Genomic DNA, 20,198 nt, shown 5'->3' with positions numbered 1-20,198 from the left:
CGGCACGGCGCGGCACGGAGCGGCACGGCGCGGCGAGGAAACAGAAGCAACACGAGAAGGAAGTGCGAGGAAGCGCCTCCTGCGAAAGGGACGGTCTACAAAAGAAGAATGAACCGAGACGAACGGGAGACGAGATGATTTCGTTAGCGGGATGCAGCATCGCTGCTTGAGTGAATTTTTACTACGGCCCTGCTTCTCCTTCGAATATTATCGCGGTTCGCGTACTCGAAAAATATTATCTTATAACGTTTAACACGATGCTGCGATGTCTACCACGCCGTGGATACGATATTAATGTTTGGCGAATGAGGTGGTTCAAGGACCAAGTCAGAGTCTTTCTCTTCGTCATTCTTCGCCGAGAAATTCTTTCCCGGCCAAGTCTTTCCCGCATTTTAAACACAGAGTTGTCCGAAATAAGAGGAAAACATCGTATTAACATAGGCTTTAAGGAAGGATTCTCGCGTAATAACAACATAAACAAGATTTTTACGAGTTTTTCTCTAGACTAACTACCGGTTATACGCGACTAGACCTCTTTGGGATGTAAATAGATAGGTACACTCGAAGTACAAATATCATTTTTTTATTTCATTGCTTCTTATCGTTTACCGTATGTTGCTCTCATCTTTCCACCGTGTAACCATTGTCGAGAAATTTTCTTCGAGTTGGACGGTTCACGCTGCGATCGAACTTATTTTTGAAAGAGAAACACGAAGAAACGGAAGATTCTGAACGCTGCGCAAAGTACTAATCCAAAAGTACTAATCGTATCACGCGTCCCGATTATCGTTTGGGGATTGGACGGAGAGTTTGTCAGGGGAAAGATATATATATATATATATATATATTAATATATATATATATTAATGACGAAAAATTTGCAAATAAAACACGGTCTAATTAGGAATATAAAAAGTACGCGAAGCAAAAGGAATTTTTGCGTTTTTCGATGGTTTAAACATTTTTATTTCTTAATGAGTAACGTGCTAGTGGAAGAAGAAGTTGAATGGAAATCGAACATACGCGGAATAATGATCGTTCAATAATCGCGACTCAAGGTCGCTGATGATGAGATATTCTTCTTGATGCGACCAAAATGCATATTAGGTTGTACTTAATACAAGGTGTCAGAGAACCACTTCTGGCTCTCGAGTATAATTTCAAATATCGCTACTTGCATGAGACCGATCGATCGACCTCGAATATAATTATGTAGTTAAAATGCCAAAAGTATGACTTGCAAGTATAATGCAAGGGGATAATAACAGACACCTTGAGTTTTGTTACTTTCAATAACTTGTACCACTTTGCAATCGTAAAGTATACCCACTATGCGAACAATTTACATCGCATAATTGAATTTGTTTAATAATAGGCATTTTTTCAAGTCGAGGTAAAAAGATGTTTATCACGGGACGAAAATGTTCTACTCGTACGAACGTTGTACATTTATTACGATAAAGTGACGATGAACGTAGTAAGTCTAACGTGGCTATGTTTTATTGGAAAATTTACAGCTTTCCCGGACAATAATTCCCCGTACGCGCGTCTCATCGTAGATGTTGTAACGAATTGCGCGAAATTTACAAAACGTAGAAGGTAAAAATATGAAAGTGCGAAGTGAACGGGAATTTCATACGTGGTTGCCGAAGCTCGTTTGGTAATATGTATACATATGAACGTGGAAAAGCAATAATGCTTTACGTACTACTGATGTGCAAAGGTACGTGCAACGTGTGTTTGGTAATGACACTAGAATTTCATGGTACTTAACCACATTGTCGCTAATTTAACACTTACAGATTCCTAGGATTCGATTAGCACAGTTAGCATATGAAAAATACTAGGAATATACAGAATATTTCGATGACAGAACGACCGAAATACTAAAATTCGTTACAACGTCCTCCTTTTACGTTATGCTGATTAAAAGTTACTAACTTTTATTCTATGATTATTAACTATGTAGTTATTAACTAAGTGATCCTCTTACGTAGACCTCTAAACGCGATATAATATGCGTCTAACGCGAAACTTTTACATCTTTATATTGCCACTTTATTAGCCAATTTCTCGCTTCTTATTGACGGAGATACCAACTTTTAGAACATTAGTTAACAGGAAGGATCGAAATGTTTGGCGATATACGTATTCCACGCAAGACGATAAAATTTCACCAAAAGAATTCTTACATTTCCACTTTACGTGTTTTTCTTGCTATTTCGAAGACGGGCATAAGATCCGCTTCGTTGCCAGTTGCAACTAACTTGCACGTAAAAGGTTTACCAACCATTCTGTAGAAATATTAAGAATTCGTATTTAACGTCTTATTGTTAGGTAATTAACAACCTCGTGTAATGTTACGTTCCGGCAATATTCTCGATAAATTTCCGTCGACCAATATCTTCTTACGTTAGAAAGATTCGGATGGACGTGTCTTCTTGCAGGTCACCGTCGGAAAAATTCGTTTTTAACCTAACGTTATACGTTGGTGGTTCTGAAGGTCGTGCCGTTTTCTTCGTATACGTATATGCGAACATTTAAAAAGTCAGCGAATGGAAATGCAGGTTTTAAACGGTACATGGATCTATGTTTACTCTTTCTGGTGTTGTCCGTCTTTTTTCTTTTTCTTTTTCTTTTTCTTTTTTTTTTTTTTTTTTTTTTTTTTTTTTTTTTTTTTTTTTTTTTTTTTATCCATTTTCTCGTTGTTGTACGCTCGAAGAAGATTCGTTTCGTGGTTACTTCGGCTCACCTGTAACGCTCGCGAGTACGGGGAAGCACGCATGGTTGAGCTCCTTAAGTGGTCTCCTCGTGCTCGGGTCTAGTCTTTGGTTGTTTTCGACCCACCTACCTACCGTCTTCCTAGACTTCTCTTCCTCAACGTATTTTCTCACGGGCACCTCGCGTAGCACGTAAATGTATGCATGTACTACTTACGTACGTCATCCACTGTCAACGACACTCTCGTTTCTCGACCTAACAGGAAGAACATACCGTCGAGTTTGGTGGGCCTTCGAACCTTTTCACCTGGTTCTTTCGCGATATGCATCGTTGCTTGACACGTTCCAGCGGTTTGTTTTATTTACGGAGGCCGATTTAATGTTGGCTATATAATCGGATTTCGAAGATTTAGGCATTATTTATAGACAACGAATCGATATAGAATTCGGCATAGCGAAGAGTCTAAAAGACAGTAAATCGATATGGTTGTTCGATTATTTATAACATTATTAGAAACATGCCCGATTATATAGGAAACAGGTATCGGGTATAGAAAAGATTTCCATCTTTGATTCCCTATTTTATAATATGTGAACAGTAGTTGCACATTACCTCTACCCACTGTACATACGTATGTAGCTAAATATAATATGAACGCAATAGAAGATATGAGTAAGGTATAGAGAGATAGGCTCGCAACGAGTACGGTACATACATACTTGCATTTCATCCGACGATACCATTTGCATTTTATCGAATATAAACAATTTTTGCATCGTACGTAAGTATTAAAGAAATAGCTGTAAAACTGTTCCATCGTTGCGTAACGGTTATCTTTATGTTTTTCACTCGATCGTAAGTCTGTTCCTACTGACATTCGAACAATGTACTTGAACCAGTTTTCTAAGTAAGTCGATCAAACAGTTACACGTATAAATAAGTATGTCGAACCTTTTACGAATATCTAATGCGCAATATCACGTCGCTGGATTTCTCATGTTTAATCTTCTATTATGTGTGTACGAAATTTGAAGATTCCCCGGGAATGTAGTTTTTGAATAACGAGTATCTATAATTATATAACGAATATATAAAGATGTGATCTAATTACGATCGATTTAGCTCAACTGAAATCAACTTTAAACCACATTACCACAATTATCTATCTGTATCGGGTTGTGCGTACATATTTTTAAATAATCTTGAATCAAAGAATCCTAAGTATACGAATGTATATGTATATATGTAATATTATTTGAATATAACGTGTATAGTATATAATATCGTTCGAGAAAAAGGGTATCGAATCGAATGTGTCTATCAAGAGTGAGTTAAAGAACGATTGTTTCTCGAGCACGCCTCATAGAAAGATTCTTCTTAGGCGGTGGACGTCGCAGACGCGGAGGAACGCGGCATTGGAAACCGATGAGGGTCTCGATAACGTCGCGTTACACTCAACGTTAGGGTGGATTCACACTACGCGCACCGTCATGAAAGGTCAAGCGTTTTCGAGAAATATATTTTTTACGTGACAATCGTCACGGCTAATCGACGATTCTCTTTGCGTCCATGTAGGTGCTTGCTACAGTGACAAAGACAACATGACAATGTAGCTACGTGTAATGTGAGACGACCTTTATTCGCTCCTAGAGAAGCGTCAAATGGCATTTCGATGCGATGCGATGTGTTGATTCTTTCCCACGTGAAATCGATGTGTCGCGACTCTGTGTGAGAATAGGCAGACGCGATAATGGAAAAAAGAATCATGGATAAAAAGAATTGTCAAAATGAGACGAAATGTTTTTGTTATAAGAATTGCATAGTTTCGTAGGTTTTCGTTAGGATCGGATATGCCAACGTTCAAGATGAGAAGTCTCGAAGGCGTTCGATAGGGCTTCATAATGCTCTTGTAACTAATTTGACGGCGAAATTGGCATATCTGTCGTATCAAAGTATCAAAGAGTATCTGCCGTTTGAATGAAAGAAAGAAAGATACCACGAATACCTTATGCATGCGTATTCGATAGAACGAAGTGGAAATAATTTCAAATTTGGAAAATGAAATCGATCGGTAGGTGAACACGTTGGATAATACGTAAGAATACACGGTGGATACGATACGAGCAACGGATACACGCGTTAATGCCATGCCGTATTCTATAGAGGTAGCGAGTAACGACACGTGTCGAGACCTTTCAAACTCTCAAGAACCATCAGGCTACCGATAGTCACGAGTTTAGATTTGGCGGCAAATTCGATATCTTCTTAAATCTTAAATCGACCGATGATCCCGGCGTCGTGGTGGCGTGTAGGGTGACAATAGGACGTTTCAATAGGAACGGGTCAGAAAGTGACGGAGGTGATGAACCCCCCGGCAGGAAGATCGACAATGAGTCGAACGACTCAGCATATTACCTTAGAATCTCGAAAGAGCAACGTTATCCAGAGAAAGTTTGTAACATGTGTGTGTGTGTGTGTGTGTGTGTATGTGTATCACAATTTATCGTTATCGGTAGCAAAGTAGTTTATCGCATCTTTCGTCGCTCGATGACCAAAACAGGAAATATCGACGCGAGTAATCGACGCAAGAGAGGTTTAGAAGAAAACTATTAGTTTTATGGTGCTCTTCTTAGTAATAGTAAATACTTGCAGATCCAGTTTCAACAGAGGTTGAATTACAAAAAGAAAGGAAAATGATACAACCAGTTTTAGTAGGCGATACCCACCTTGCTGAATAATCGATCTTTAACGAATAACGAATAATATCTTGATAAGTATCGGCATGAAAAATACGTTCTCTATATACGTAAACGTTCGATATAGAGAAAATAGAAAGAAGAAAGTGCCATTTTAGCTACGTCTTATCATTGGACGACCTGTTGTCAGTGGATTTTGGATTTGGTGGATTTGGTGTAAAAAAGAAAAAAAAAAAAAAGAAAAGAAACATTCGTACACCATCGAAACAAAATAACGTTTTTACGAATCAGATCAAACTCGAGATTTTTTTATAGCTCGGATAAAAAAAGTGGTAAAGATCTTTGCCATTTCGTTTGCGATTCAGTCGAGTGGAATCTTGTCAAAAAACCGTTTACACGTCATCCGATAGATGGTAGATTAATTTTCCCAACTTGTTAAAAACAGTCTCAAACAGTTTGATCCAATTTGAAAGAAGTTTTAAGAAATTGGTAAATATGTATATTTGTTTATCGGATATCTTTAGAAGCACGTCGAGAGGAGGCGCGTTTATGGAATCTCGGATTTATGGAACGGAGCGTTTCGCGCGCGCCTAAATCGCCGCAAAGAGGATCGAAAGTTGGTGGTCGCTGGCGGAAACTTGGTGGGCCGAATGCCTACTTGCGGAAACCGTGGTTACACGGCGTGCGCGCAATTATATACGATTCCACATATTGCCGATGTTTCTCGCGAGGAGACCACACAGTCGGTTGGGGTACACGCATCGCGGAGAACAAGTTTAAACCGAGTGGTGGAAAAGAGAAGGAAAAACGAAGACAAGAGAACAGGCTACTCCATATGTAACCATATGTAGATACATACTACTGTCCGTCGCTAGCCAGCTCCACCAATTTCAATGGTTATTCAGCTTCGAAAGAAGCAATACATAATTGAGACGATTTCAAACTAAGAGGTGTAAGTATGCGATCAAACGGATCAATACTTTATACCCTTAATCGTTGGCCCTTCCGTATATCTTGGAATTATTTCGAAAAATATTATGTCGTAGGTAACCTATACATTGTCGTTCTGAAAGGTACAGAAATATTTAATCTCTGCGAAACGACCTGATCTAAGGAATAGTTAGAAATACACGAGGTTGCTATTTGATCCAATTGATGGGTGGTTCGGCGCGTAGATAACATGGTAATAAGACATAAACTATGTTAATAGGAACGCAGAATAGTTCAAAGAAACGTGAAAAACAAGCCAGTAGCGGGAACAGATACAGACTCGATTCGTGATATCGCGATCGTGTTCCTACGATAGATGTTCGTTTCTTGCCAGTTATTCACATTGCCGTTGACAAGTTAAATTATCTTTCGTTTATCACTTTCTTTCGCGACGTTCCCGCTTTTTCTTTTTCACGTTTTCGAGCACTTTCCACGGTGTTGGTATACGCGCAGCTGTGTCGACGGCTGAAACGTTTTGCAGCTTCTATATACCGGGTGTCAGATGTAATCCGCTCTTAATAAGTCGTATTTTATAAAAGTATGAATATGGCGTCGTTTTACAGCGTATAAATAAATTTTTTAATCGATTGGAGTGTAGGTTTAGAAATTGCGTAAATGCGTCAAATGGAAAGAAGATAATTTATCGTAGGGCGCGGGAAATTGTAGGGTGGCACTTTTCGTACGTTAAGGTATCGAATGATCGTAGGGCGGAAGAATGAGAAAGAATGAGAAAGAATGAGAAAGAATGAATGACGGATACAAACTATACAAAGAGAGCGTCGTCAGCAATCCGATATGTAAAGCGAAGGAAAGTGTAGGAACGGAGGAGTGTCGCGACAATCGGCATCGACTATCGGAGATCGGAGAGATCGAGCAGCCAGTGGCAGTACCAACGAGCAGCTTGATATTCGTCGGACGCACGCCACGGAGTCCGTCTGCGTATGGACGCGGAATAAATTATCCGAACGTCTGTCCTTCTTCTCTCCTTTTCACCGTCGTACCCTTCTCTCTCCTTCCCTCTTTCTCTATCTTTCTCTATCTTTCTCTATGATCGTTCGTACCTTTTTCTCTAACGATCGTCTCTTTCCCCTACAGATCGTTCTCCCACCGGTGTCTATAACGATTTCTCATTCGTAGTGGTGGGACGATACCGGAAGTGAAGTCAGAACGGCGGAACCAGACGTTCACTCAATGGAAAGTTTGAGTCGTTTCAGTGCGTCTAAGAAGGGCCGAGCGTAGATCGGAGTTCCGCTCGCGTGGAAAATCCGTTTCTTTCGCCGGGCACGCAGCATTCCCGCTCGCGACTCGCGCGTGCACGGTGCACGGGAGCACGGAACAAACACGAACGACCGTAGAAAATACGTTCGCATCCTTCCTCTCGTCGCGTATCGATCGACGAGAAAATCCCCTTTCAGCCACATCGGTGTCGGACGCGACGGTGATACCGGGGTGAAAGATGCGCCCTGGCGTTTCTTTCGATTTCGTTGAAACGCGGGACGAATCGGTCGGCATCGATGCGACTACTTCGAGGAAACGCGAAAGAGGAGAAGATCGAGTCGACGAATATCGGTGATGAACGTTCTTGGTATCCTTGCGAAGAACGAACGAGCGAAACGATGTTCGGCTTCGAAGAAGATCCAAGTCGTAGCACGTTGAGAGTTACGTTGGAGTTGGAAGATGGTGATTTTTTAAGAGAAAGCGGAAAAAACGATGCGTACTGTGTAGACGTGTGTTTCGAAATGTAATACTACGATAATTATAATCGAACGAAGCACACCGGGCGGCGTCGGCTGACGGAATTTTAAACGAAACGCGAGATCTTAATAATTCGTTTAACTGAACGGTACGTAATTCAACTTGAACGTTTATTCGCGTCGTAAACGTTTTACGTAGAAAAGTGGCAAGTTTTCTTTCGAAAAGTGGAGATTCGAGCGAAATATCGTGAAATAAAGCTACATGTACCGTTGCTACGACTCTGTGTCGAGCTACGGTGGAACATTTTCGAGACAGCGAAGGAAACGGACGCGATGACGACGTTGCTCGTGTGCGTTTTCTTCAACGTTCCTCAACAAACGATTCGACGAGAGTGTAATTATGATGGAAACTTGGATGGCTTGCGACACGGGTCTTTTGCGAACACGAAACTCGTTGGTTTAGTTAATTCGAACGACGATAAAATCGGGCTTCTATTACGAGAACGAAGGAATTAACGAGCTACGGATAAAGTGCCGTTTCACAGGCCAGTTTCATGGTTGGCCGTTGATTTTCAGCATTTTCAGCGTTTCCAGCGAAACGAGATACAACGAGCACACTTTCACTCGCGTGTTACGCGTGTTTCTCGATTAAAACGCTACGAACGCATCGCTCGACTTGGAATTTGCCAGCTAGTGATGACAGGTTGTTCCTTCGGTGTAGAAGGTATTCGCGAGGTGTTTGTAAAAGGTGTAGGAGAGGCTCTTGGTGCATTCGCGACAGCATACCTCAGAAATGGTCAGCCAACACGCGATGGCCACTACGGTTCGCAGAGTTAAGCAGGAGAATCGTCTGAGGCGACAAAACCAAAATCAAGGTATAGAAACCACGGTCAAATCACGTTTCTAGCGTCCTTCGAATGGCAGTTGGAATTCTCGATCTGCGCGACTTGTATGTAAACACGCTAGATAGAAGCTACCTGCAACGTTATACGTTACGAGATGATCCATGCTCTTACTGACTTTCTTGCTCAGTAATTCGTCAAATATCGTGAGAAGTATTATCGCGACGATGAAGTTGAACGTACGTCTATAACCTTGCCTAGTAAAAGGGGAAAACATTTGAAAATAGTAAAACAGTCTTTTTCAGTTCTTTCTAATTCTATCTTCTATAATTCTTTTTTTATATATTAAACATATTAAATTTTAATATATTAAACGCACAAAACGTTATATTCTGTATGTGAGTCGTGCATATAATTTATACTGCGATTGATCAAGTGCGAAAAAGGTAAATAGGATATCGTTTCAAGTCGAGGAAATCGATCCGAGCATCGTTTTTGCATTTGTTACTGGCGCAACGAGGCAACGATATATTAAACGCGAAAACTAACGTTGAACGTTGAAAACTAACGCGAAAATATATATAAAGATGAACATACCTACGTGGTGACTTCCGATGCAACGTAGCGCAGCACGGAAATACAATAAAGTTTAAATGAACAAATACAGATTAACTCGATTACGATAATGCCGATAAATTTGCTAGAAGAGAAGACGACGCTCGACGCGAATTCATTTCTCTATGGTGGTGGATACGTCGAACTTTGCTCCAACTAAATGGAACTTTACGCGCAGCTCAACATCCATCCGCTTAATCGTAATTACTCTTTTATTAGGAACTAACGCTATTTAGTCGTTGAATGTTTCGGAGACTTTTTTTTTTCTTTTTTTCACACGCATGGCAATTTTGTCCAACTTTTACGTTCTTCCATTAACTTTACTTTCGTTAACTTTTGAATCCACAAGATTCAGTTGGATCGAACGAAAACAAATATATCGACGGCGGACAACAAACAGAAACGAAACGTCTAACGTGTTTACGTGTTTCAGATGAGGAGGGACTTTACAAGCCTGTACCACCACCGAAACCGGTGCCGAACAATCAAAAGAATCAGAATGGGCAGGAGAGCAGCAGAGTGCAGACGGTAGTGGAGCAATCGTCGCGGCCGATTTCCGCTATAGAAAGGAACATCACGTTAGACGACAACCAGGTTCGAAGTACCGGGCAGAATCCTGCACCCGAATACAGGATGCCACCGCTCTACGGGGAGGAACAGAGCTCGAATCAGACTCAACAGGCGGCTAACTTGCAGACTCACAGCAGCAAATTTCCAGTAAGTTTATTTCAGGCCATTCGGATATGTACCTGTTCTATTATAGCTGTGATTAATTTGCGACAGCGTTTTGAACAACCAACGAAGAGGTTCGTTCGGCGAAGAGAACAAGACCAAGAGCCATGTAAAAATAACACGAGCATAGGAAGAATAACGTAGAATACGGGTGGTTCCGTGCGATGCAACCACGTCACGGACAGTGGTTGCGCGTTAATTAACGATGCATATTAACGATGCGTGCATTAATTCCACGTGCGCGAAAAACCTACCTATGTTCGCCGATTGTGCACTGGAACGTGGATGGTACATATGTATTATGTATATAGGTATATACGTAGATAGTAGAGCACAGTTATGCTTCTATACACGGATGGCATATAGAAGTGGTCGCGGGCTGGCTGGAGACTTTTGTTATAGACACGCAGCGCATAGGCGTGCCGGTGAATTTTTACCAACACCGATAACGCGACGAGTTTCGAGGTGTAACAGACTGAATATGGCGATTCCAGTCGTGGACTTTGACTTGGAAGTCGATGAAAAAAGGAAACGCCACGGTTAGAAGTCAAGGCGTAGCGCTTTATTCGGTATGGTCTCCACCGTCGACTTTCTAGCCTTCTTCTTGTACCTCTTCTTTGAACGTTGCTGCTGCTGCTGCTGCTGCTGCTGCTGTTGCTGCTGTTGCTTCTGCTGCTACTGCCAGCAACGAGCAAGCCAGTGTGCGAGTGTCCTTTTAATTGCGTTTTTCTCTTCCGACGGCATATCCAAGGCCGCATCTCGTTTAGAATCGTTTTTACGAATCCAAGTGGGAATCGTATTCACGCACGGCGCTCAGTTTCGACACCTGTCACCTTTCGGTTGAACGTTTGTTGGAACGAAACGAGTAAGTACCTACTTTGCTTACACGGTGAATAGATGCTTGTCGATCCGACATGTGTACGTATATGTATGTAGCGTGTATGTACGTATACGACAAGTTTACCACTACAGGATGGATACAGGTAATCGTAGTGAAGTATGCTTTAACTTGCCCAAGTACCGGCTAGCTATGAGTAAATAATCGACAGCAGGCTCTTATATAATATGTGTATGAAAATAAATGAAAAATGTATAAAGGTCTCGTTTTCAAGAAAACAAAGTTTAAACGTGTTTGGTATATGCGTGGCGGTGGTACACGCGTACGATACATTTAAAGGTTTATTTTTTATTTATTCTTAAACGTGGTTTATAAACCCTTGTCGACTATTTACCCATATTCGGTATTCGCTACAAGGATAATATAATTGTATTAGTAACTCGGTCTCTTCTCGGCGTTACCGATAGACAAAGAACAACGCGATCTAAAGGGTAAAGAAAAGAATTGCTGAGAAGCATCTAGCGTTTGTAGTTGACGCGATATATTCGTGTAATTCGGAGAAATGTTTACAGTTTGTCAGAAACGATACAATGCTGCACATTCGATTCGTATATTAAATTATTGTGCTTTGTTTGGTGATAATAATCTTCCCGTTCCGTTCTTGATTGTATGGTAATAAGTAATTAACCGTTATTAACTTTCTCTCGTAAAACGGAGATGGTTAATTTCGCATTTCAGTGGAACATTTGAATAACAGTAGGTACGAGTGAAACAAAAGACGTAATTTGTATTACGCGTAGAGCGTAATAGAAAACTCGTAAAAGAATAATGATACGAAAATTGTTGAAAGAATTTGTTTCTTTCTTTAATTTAACAACGCCTTCGTTATTGTTTCACGCGGAAATATATTACACGAAGATATTTCATGATTATTACATAAAATTTCAATGTTTCTATTAATACGGCATCGATTCTCAAACAACGGTTCTTTATAACATATCACTCACGTTTATTAGATTATCCGAAAGAGGTCTATTCGTATTCGTAATCGGTGTTCTTCTTCTTTTCTCCAACAGAAATTTCGATAATTTGTTTAATTTGTCAAAGATACGCGCATTCGGAAAAGATAAAGTACGATACGTTGTACGTTGGATGTTACGATTGTGTAGTCGAGAAGCTCGATGCCGGCTCGTCAGATATAACGTAGTCGCGCTATCCTTCGTTCTAGCTCTTACAAAATAATTTTGATGGAAACGATCGATTATTTGGACTATGAGGAGAGCCGACTACTGCGCTTTCGATCGGTTTTATTTCGAAGTTTTGCCGGAAATGCCGCGGAATCGCTTTCCTCTTAACTCGAGTTGCTATTCTTTTGGAAAGGAAAGCGCTATTCTTTGGATGGCCGGGCTTTATCGCGGTGCGCGATGCTTTGCAAATAAATTTTGTCAAACGGACCGTAATAACAGGGCAGGGCGTATTAAATTCCATAAGGGAGGAACACAAGGAAAACGTGTGAATTTAATATCCTCCTTGATGTTCCGCGTTGATTGTGTAGAAGTATATCAAAGAGACGCTCTTAAGAGCGCTTTGACATTCTCCTTTCAGCAGGAATGAAAGCATTTTATTCTGCCCGCTGCCTTCCTTCCCCTTCTACCTTGTTCAATGCTCCATTTCTCCTCTGTTATCAACTTCAATCTCGGTACTTTTTTCTCCTCTGAGGATAAGCAACGGCTTTGCCCGCTGCTGGATCCTTGCGGGATCGTGCGTGTGAGAAAATGGACGAGTTTTCTTTGCAAATTGAACGAACATGGGAACATGTGCGATGACTCGTTCGGAACCGAATGCTTGTCCACGATGTCTGCTGGCTGCTAGCATCAAGGGTAATGAAAATCAGATCGTACGCTCGTTAATTCGACGATTCCGTTAGCAGTTCCATACTAGGTAGAACAGCGCGTCCAACAGTAACGCGGCTTCATCCGTTTCGATGAATTTGCACTTTGAGTAATTACGAGATTATCCTTTTAAATTTTCTTATCCACGTTTTTTATTTCGTATTCTTTATTTTCTTCAAGAAAAGTACAAGTCGCAAGGGGCATAGCAAAACATTAACTTTAAAAAATGCTGGATTCTATGCCAGATCGTCTAATTTCGATCGTTATACTAAAATTGTTATTAAAATGAAAGATACGATACAATGTTGGAAACTTTGAATCCTAAGAGACAAGAAGATAGATAAATAAGATAGAGAAACAGATAAATAAGATACGTAAATAAAACTTGAGAAAAACTTGACAAGTGTCTTAGAAATTTCTGTGTTCGCGTATAGACGTATACAATGATTTTGCTTTACAAGACGAATTCTACTATCGTGTTTGAAATTTGTCTTGCGATATAATATACTCGTTTGTTTCGCATAAATTAGAGCAAAGTTGCCGCAACGATTTAAATAATCATATTCGAGTAATTATATAATCTTTATTTGCCTCGTTAACTTATCGGCTGAAACAAATTGCGGATAACGCTTTTTATATAGGATTATTCGTTATAAACTCGCTTGCAACTTACTAGTGCTTGGACACAGAAGTTTGTACATTTGTTTTGATAATTGAGTTTTCTAATGTAAAATGTGAAATATAGTTGAAAGAATGTACGACAAATGTTTCTGTTGTATCTCTCGTGATACGTGGTATTCGTAAACAAATTACGTTAATCACATTCGTTAATTGCTTGATCGATTAAAGACTACCATTAAAGACAATCTCGTAGAAACGAATGTGTTTATCTTACGATAGAAATATGCGTAGAGATATTTTGACCTCCCTTTTTTATACCAATTTCGCTTAATTTCACGACACAGCGTTTCACGTTACGATACACTTTCGAAAATTTCTTTGGATCTCTTTTAGCGGCCGTTAATAAACGTTATCGTTGTCGCGCTTGTCATCTGTGTCAAGTCGGCATGAAACGATATCGAAATGATATTTGAGATGAAATAAATCGGAAGGGGTTTAAATTGGACGTTAAAATGTATGACGATGTCAAAATGTCAACGTCAACAACCTAAATCTTACTAGCTTGATATCTTATTTTCTTACCCACATATATTCCATCGTTGTTTCTTTATCCCATCCCCTCTTTCCTTCCTTTCACTTTCATTGGTCAAACTCGCGTATATGGTCATGTATGTGTTTCTTCACTTTGTTTTCTATCGTTCTTCTTTTCGATCCTCGTTAATAATCTCATGCTACAAACGAGTGAAATATTTTTCTTCCGAGCAGTGTTTACAGGATCGTACGTTTTATTCGTTGTTTGTTAGAAAATCAAGATTACCATTGAAACGTAGCGTAGCTACGATTTTGAATCAATTTTCCTTCGATTAAATATCTATTTTCCAGCTATACTGGTGTTTCGAGGAAAGTGAAACTGTCACTGTAGCGTAATTTATTTATTGCCTGCTTGTATATTTCCTGTACCATCGTATTTTCGGTTAATTAACACGATTAATGTAACACGTTATACCGTATCTTGGATAACATGTGTCAGGTGATCCGTCATGGTGCATCCACTCAAGTACAATTTATTCGTCTTGTTAATTGGAAACAGAGAAAGGAGAGTGGCAAATGATAATCGTAAGAAAGAAGAGAATCGATAACGATTTAAAATTAATATGGCGAAACGATACCAGTTAATAACGAACTAGTTATTGCGGCGAAAGGCAAAGCTACTACGAAGAAATACTATACAGATGGTCGTGAGGGGAAAGTGATTAAAAAGGAACCAAATGGCTAATCTTTAAGGCCATAAAATCTTTAAAGCTGCATCGCTTCGTCCCACAAATTCATCTCTACCTTTCCGGTAGAAAGCAAAATATCGTCGGATTAATTGCCGTCGTCTCGGACTTGACAAGATACCGTCGCTAACACGTATGTTCCACATTCTACTTACGCATTGCGCAGAAGATGTTGGGTGAAATCTTCGGTAACAGTTCGTTGTAAGTACGTTCGTTACGTTCTTGGGAAAATTCTCAGAGATTCTCCAGCCAGACAAAGCAAGCATCATACTTGCGTACCGTTTACCGGAAGTTGGGAAGGGGGTTGCGATAGCCGTTTAGATACATCACTTTTCCCCGTGGATCGGCTTCGCGAAGCGAGAACAAATCGGAACAATTGTCGGTGACGACATCCTACTTCTACGCAAGTTCGCTATTTTCGTCACTTGGCGAACTTGTCTTTGGCACCTTTGTTGTACCCGCCGACAATCGTGTTATGTATTCCGCGCATTTAACTGTTTGCGAATTATTCAGCCGATCTTTCGTGACTTGGAAATTCTCGTCTCGTCTCGTCGCGTCTCGTCTCGTCTCGTCTCGTCTCGTCTCGTCCCGTCCCGTCCCGTCCCGTCCCGTCCCGTCGAATTTCTCTCGGTAGCTGCTCTCCGTGAAACCGCCATGCTGCAGCTAATTAAACGCAGTGATCGTGTTCTACAGTAATATTTTGATTACTCGTCTAACTGTAATTTAACGAACTGATAAATATCAAATATTTATGTTATTCCAAAATCTTAAATATTAATTTTATTCCAATAAAATTCTAGTATCGTACGTACTTTACTACGACACATATTTTAGAGAGACGAGAGGCGAGAAATTTCAGAAAATACTTGTCTAACAAGAATGTAAGACGATGCAAGAGGAACAGTTTCACATACATACGTAACGGTGAACTCGTTTCACGGCCAACGAACTTGCCGAGGATTTTCCTCTTCTCTTTATTTCTCGTTTCTTTTCTTTGTTCGTTTCGTAGCAAATTATACTATAGAAAATCACGCGGAAGCATGCACAGAAAATTGTTCGTAAACAGTGCATGCTATCGAACGGTGTTGATTAGGTGTGTTCATTGTCTGTTGCAATAGCTCTCTCGTTTTTATCACGCTTGCTTTCTTCTGACCGATGCGCTGCGCTGCGATGCGATGCGATGCGATGCGATTTCAAGGCGAGTTTAGTTCAGTGACACCTCTTTTTAGACGCATTATATGCACGCAAAGAGCGGCTGATTGGCGAGCGGTGCTCCTGTTCTCGATGTTGTTTGGAAAAATCGGATAGGTAGCGTGAAATCGAGACCGAGAAGCGACGCGACCTTTACGATGAGAAATCCTCGTTGAAAACATCGCGTCGTCTTAACGCGCGTCGGTCGATCTTGCTTCCGTTCTGACTTTTTGTCATCGAATCTATCTACGTATTTATGGTAATGTGTAATCGAACTGTAATTCGTTCGCTTGTCAAACGTACACCGCGTCTATGCGGACTTGGCAGAGTGGTGAGAAAATTACACAAACGAGCAAATCTATAGGATGATCGATGATCAAATTGTACGCAATTTACAGTATTGGAAGATTTCCTTTAATCGTGGTCTTAAATTTACGGTGGTTGTTAATAGCGAAGTTAAGATTATATTTACCAATAGATTGGCAAAATGGACAAAGCGAATGATTAACAGCGAGGAGAGAATGAAACAAACTAGACAGATAAAATTGAGAGTTAACGATAAGAATTACATATTTCGTTTATAGATCGAACGCGAGGTTGTTCTGTCGTCGGGAGACAAAAATTCCAAGATTCCTATTCTACACGAGTACAAACAAAGAACTGCGGGTAGAGTGGCGATTGCACCGGATGCTCCGATCAAACAACAGGCTTGGGTTCAAGAGGTAAGCTGATTCTCTCGTTAACGTTCGTGATGTGCCGGTAAGACTAGAAACAGTCAAATTTCTTACGTAACGTGGTCGATTGTCGCCACTAGATGCGATAACGTTACTCCAATATACCTTATTAATACGTAAGAGCGTACACCGTGAAACAATGTGATTTAAGACGAGCAGAGTTTAAAATGCGGGATTTGTTTCATGCTCGTTGGTCGCTTAATTACAATTTGCAATTGCTAGAAAATTTGACTATAACTAGCGCCAGAGTTTGAACGATCAATATCTTTTATAAGGTGGAGAGAAAAGATTCGTTTTTCTTTTTCACGGAATATTGCCGTTGTATTTGAAAATGCATACCTCTTTATCTTTTGAAAGCTTCCATTACCTCTTGAGTTTTGAATCTTTGGCATACGAGTCGAACCCTCTTCTTCTCTAATTCGAAAAGAATCGGTTAATCGTACGAAGGCACAGGTATGGAGCAAACGGACGCCGTTTTCCCAGAGATCGTCGAATCGCGATCATTACGAAATCTTTTCATTGACCGGCGATTGGCTCGCGCGCGTGCAGCAGCTCGTACAGCGATCGGGCACCTACGTGAATCGCTGGAAATGCGAGTAGGTGTTGTTAATGCACGTGCTACGAGGTACTATTCCACGACCGTAGGTTACAAACGGATGTGAGAGTCATATAGCGTGTGCAAAGAACATGGAGAATTATCGTCGGATCTGCGTTCAGAGTGCGTTCTTTCTTCGTCGTTCTCGCACACAGCCGGCGTAAATCTTCAATTTATTTGAAGATTCGTCGATGAAACACTGACACGGTTCGAACCGAATGATCGCGCCGATCTCATTCTGCTTTCTTTCATTTGTTTCCAACGTGCCGGATAATTGCGTCATACGGCGATCTTCGCGGAATTCAACGTTTCTTTGTTACGGTATTTATCCTATAATCACCATGGCAAATGGCGATATGTGCGCGTACTTTTCACCGTAAAACCGAGCTATTGTTTTTACGATGTAGGCGTCTTGCAAATCTATTACCTGCTTCCCTCGGTTCGTTCCATGACGTACGTGCGCGCGTACATAAATCGCTAAGGAACGATTAGTAAGAACTAGCTGTCCCAGTTAAGAGGAAATTCGTATCGTAGGCGATTATAGGTGCAATTGTCGCGATGACCGCCGTTGCCGATGCGGCCGGGTACGATAAGAAAGCGCGCTTACGATCTTTGCCGGAACAGACGAGCCGCGTGTTAGTTAGCATCCGAAATACGTAAGTAGATGTTTTCGTCCTACTCAAAGCCTGATTGTTGCCTGCGTCCTTAAGTATCGTAAATAAATGTGCGTAAACCAGGCGCGGCTTACGACGAACAGGAAACATACCAGATCCAACGTATCATTGGGAACGACTCGTAACATTTTATATTCGTACGTTAGATTTAGCGTAGCGTAATCCTCGACACGGCAGCTGTGCAGGGACCATAAGTCAGAAAATCTTTTTTCGTATGCACGAAGCGTGCGATGGAGCCCTACGGGCGAAACTTGGCTCTGTTCTCTCTTCCCTGCCTCTCTCTTCCTCTATCCTTCTGATTGACAGTGTCAGTTGTTATTCCAACCACATCCCTTCCTAAGAACCAAAGGATTCAGTCCGACAACTTTGAAATTCCCTCTGCGGTTTAAACGGACATGCTGCCATTAGCTGCCCGCTGTTCTCTTCGACGGAGAATTGTTTTCGGTGGATTCCGGCAGATCGCGTCGAGAGTTTCCCTAACCAACGCGACGCCTTTCCTCCGGTGGGAAGCGTGCTTCGCCTCGCCGGTTTCGAAATATTCGATAAGGCGAACAGTTCGGATATCTTTCGATTATTGGTGTCGGTAATCGATCATTTCTTATTTTTATTTGAATGATAACTTAATTTCACGTCCGGACCAAGCGCGTATAATACAGTCGGAAAGTTGAGCGTACGTTTTCACGTTGGCGTCTGAAAATTGGCGGGAAAGGCAATACAAACGCGCATATTCAAAAGTCAAAGTACAATATATATTTTATTCGTATATTGTAGGAAATTTCGCGAGCAACCGATAATCTGCTCTTATTAACTCTTATCAAGCTGAAATTAATTATTACTTGTAATTGAGTGATTAAGCAAAGAATATTAGATTAAAAGTGGTGTATTAGAATGGAAGGGGACGGGCGACAGAGCAAAAATTTGAATGGAGAAGAAATTTTTAATACGGAAAAACTTATTCGAGCGTCGGGATAACCTTGTTGAAACGAGCAATTGCACGGGTTGTCGCCAAGTTAAAAAAAAGTCCAAAGTTGTAGCGACTGAGCCGAGCGATTTAATAACGTATCCCACACTTTCCCTTATAGCGTGTTACGTAAAATGTCTCCACGCTGGTTAATCGCTTGTCCGTGTCCCGTAGCAAAAGTTTCAGGTGCTTCTCAATCGCTTTATCCGCCGACGCTCTCGAGCGTTGGCTGCCAATGACTTTTCTCTGATACTAATTGCACGAAGCTCGAGGCTCAACAACCGTACATGGCTACCAATAAATTGATACTTCCTGGTGCCGAATAATTGAATTTGTTAGCTTGCTAGCGTCCGGTGTTTGTCATCGTCACGGTACGTACGGCGTGTATCGCGTAATTAGATCAGACTTGTTTATTCGAGCATATGCCAATGGTAAGGGATATCCAATTTGTTTACTACGACGGCACGATAATTCAGCCTGAACTTGTAACAAAAGGAAGAAACGGTATAGAGTATGGAATGGTTATTAACCTTTTTATATGTTAATAAGTTAAAGCAACTCCCTAGTTGCTGTTACTTTTGACTGTTACCTTAAAATACTAGCCGCAAAATTATCGGTATTTTTACACCCCGGATTAACTTGGTTCGGGTTAACTTCTTCGAACAAAGAGTCTATCAAGACAGATAGATCTAACGAAATTCCACGAGTGTGAAATATTGGTTCGCGTAGATGGATAACACGGACAGATAAGAGCTTGAGAGGTAACTACGATGTAAACGATTTTTCAGGGCACTCAGATGCAAGAAGTGAGACAGGAGGGTCAAGCCAGGAGTTATCAGCCAGCGGAATCTTACGCGTAAATATCTACTTGTATCCGCGCCGCACTCGGTGAATCCGAGAATTGATTTTCCCCGATAAAATCGCAATTTCTCCAAAGGTCGACGTCGGCTGCATCGGCGCCAAGGACCACGAAAATCGATGAGGACAAGAGCAAGTCCATTTCGAGAACTTATCACACGATCAAGGACATGATATCGAGCCGTTTCGGACAGAGTCGTAAGGATGCCGAACCGGAACCGGAAGCGAGTTTGAACAATGTCACGGAAGAACTGAGAAAGTCCAGCA

At 41.0% G+C, this 20,198-nt stretch overlaps 1 protein-coding gene across 1 annotated transcript in view; it reads left to right on the top strand.

Moving 5' to 3' along the window:
- Window positions 1-20,198, top strand: part of LOC122574187 — a gene marked incomplete in the record, with an annotated part of 48,298 nt that overhangs the window by 16,190 nt on the left and 11,910 nt on the right. The window contains 4 exon segments of the mRNA XM_043741440.1: window positions 9,992-10,275; window positions 16,694-16,831; window positions 19,862-19,929; window positions 20,011-20,198. Coding sequence (XP_043597375.1) covers window positions 9,992-10,275; window positions 16,694-16,831; window positions 19,862-19,929; window positions 20,011-20,198 — 678 coding nt within the window.

This window comes from Bombus pyrosoma, linkage group LG13, assembly GCF_014825855.1.
Source record: "Bombus pyrosoma isolate SC7728 linkage group LG13, ASM1482585v1, whole genome shotgun sequence".
NCBI classification, from domain to species: domain Eukaryota; kingdom Metazoa; phylum Arthropoda; class Insecta; order Hymenoptera; family Apidae; genus Bombus; species Bombus pyrosoma.
Note: the sequence above shows the minus strand (reverse complement) of the source record. Positions and strands in the feature narration are given on the sequence as shown.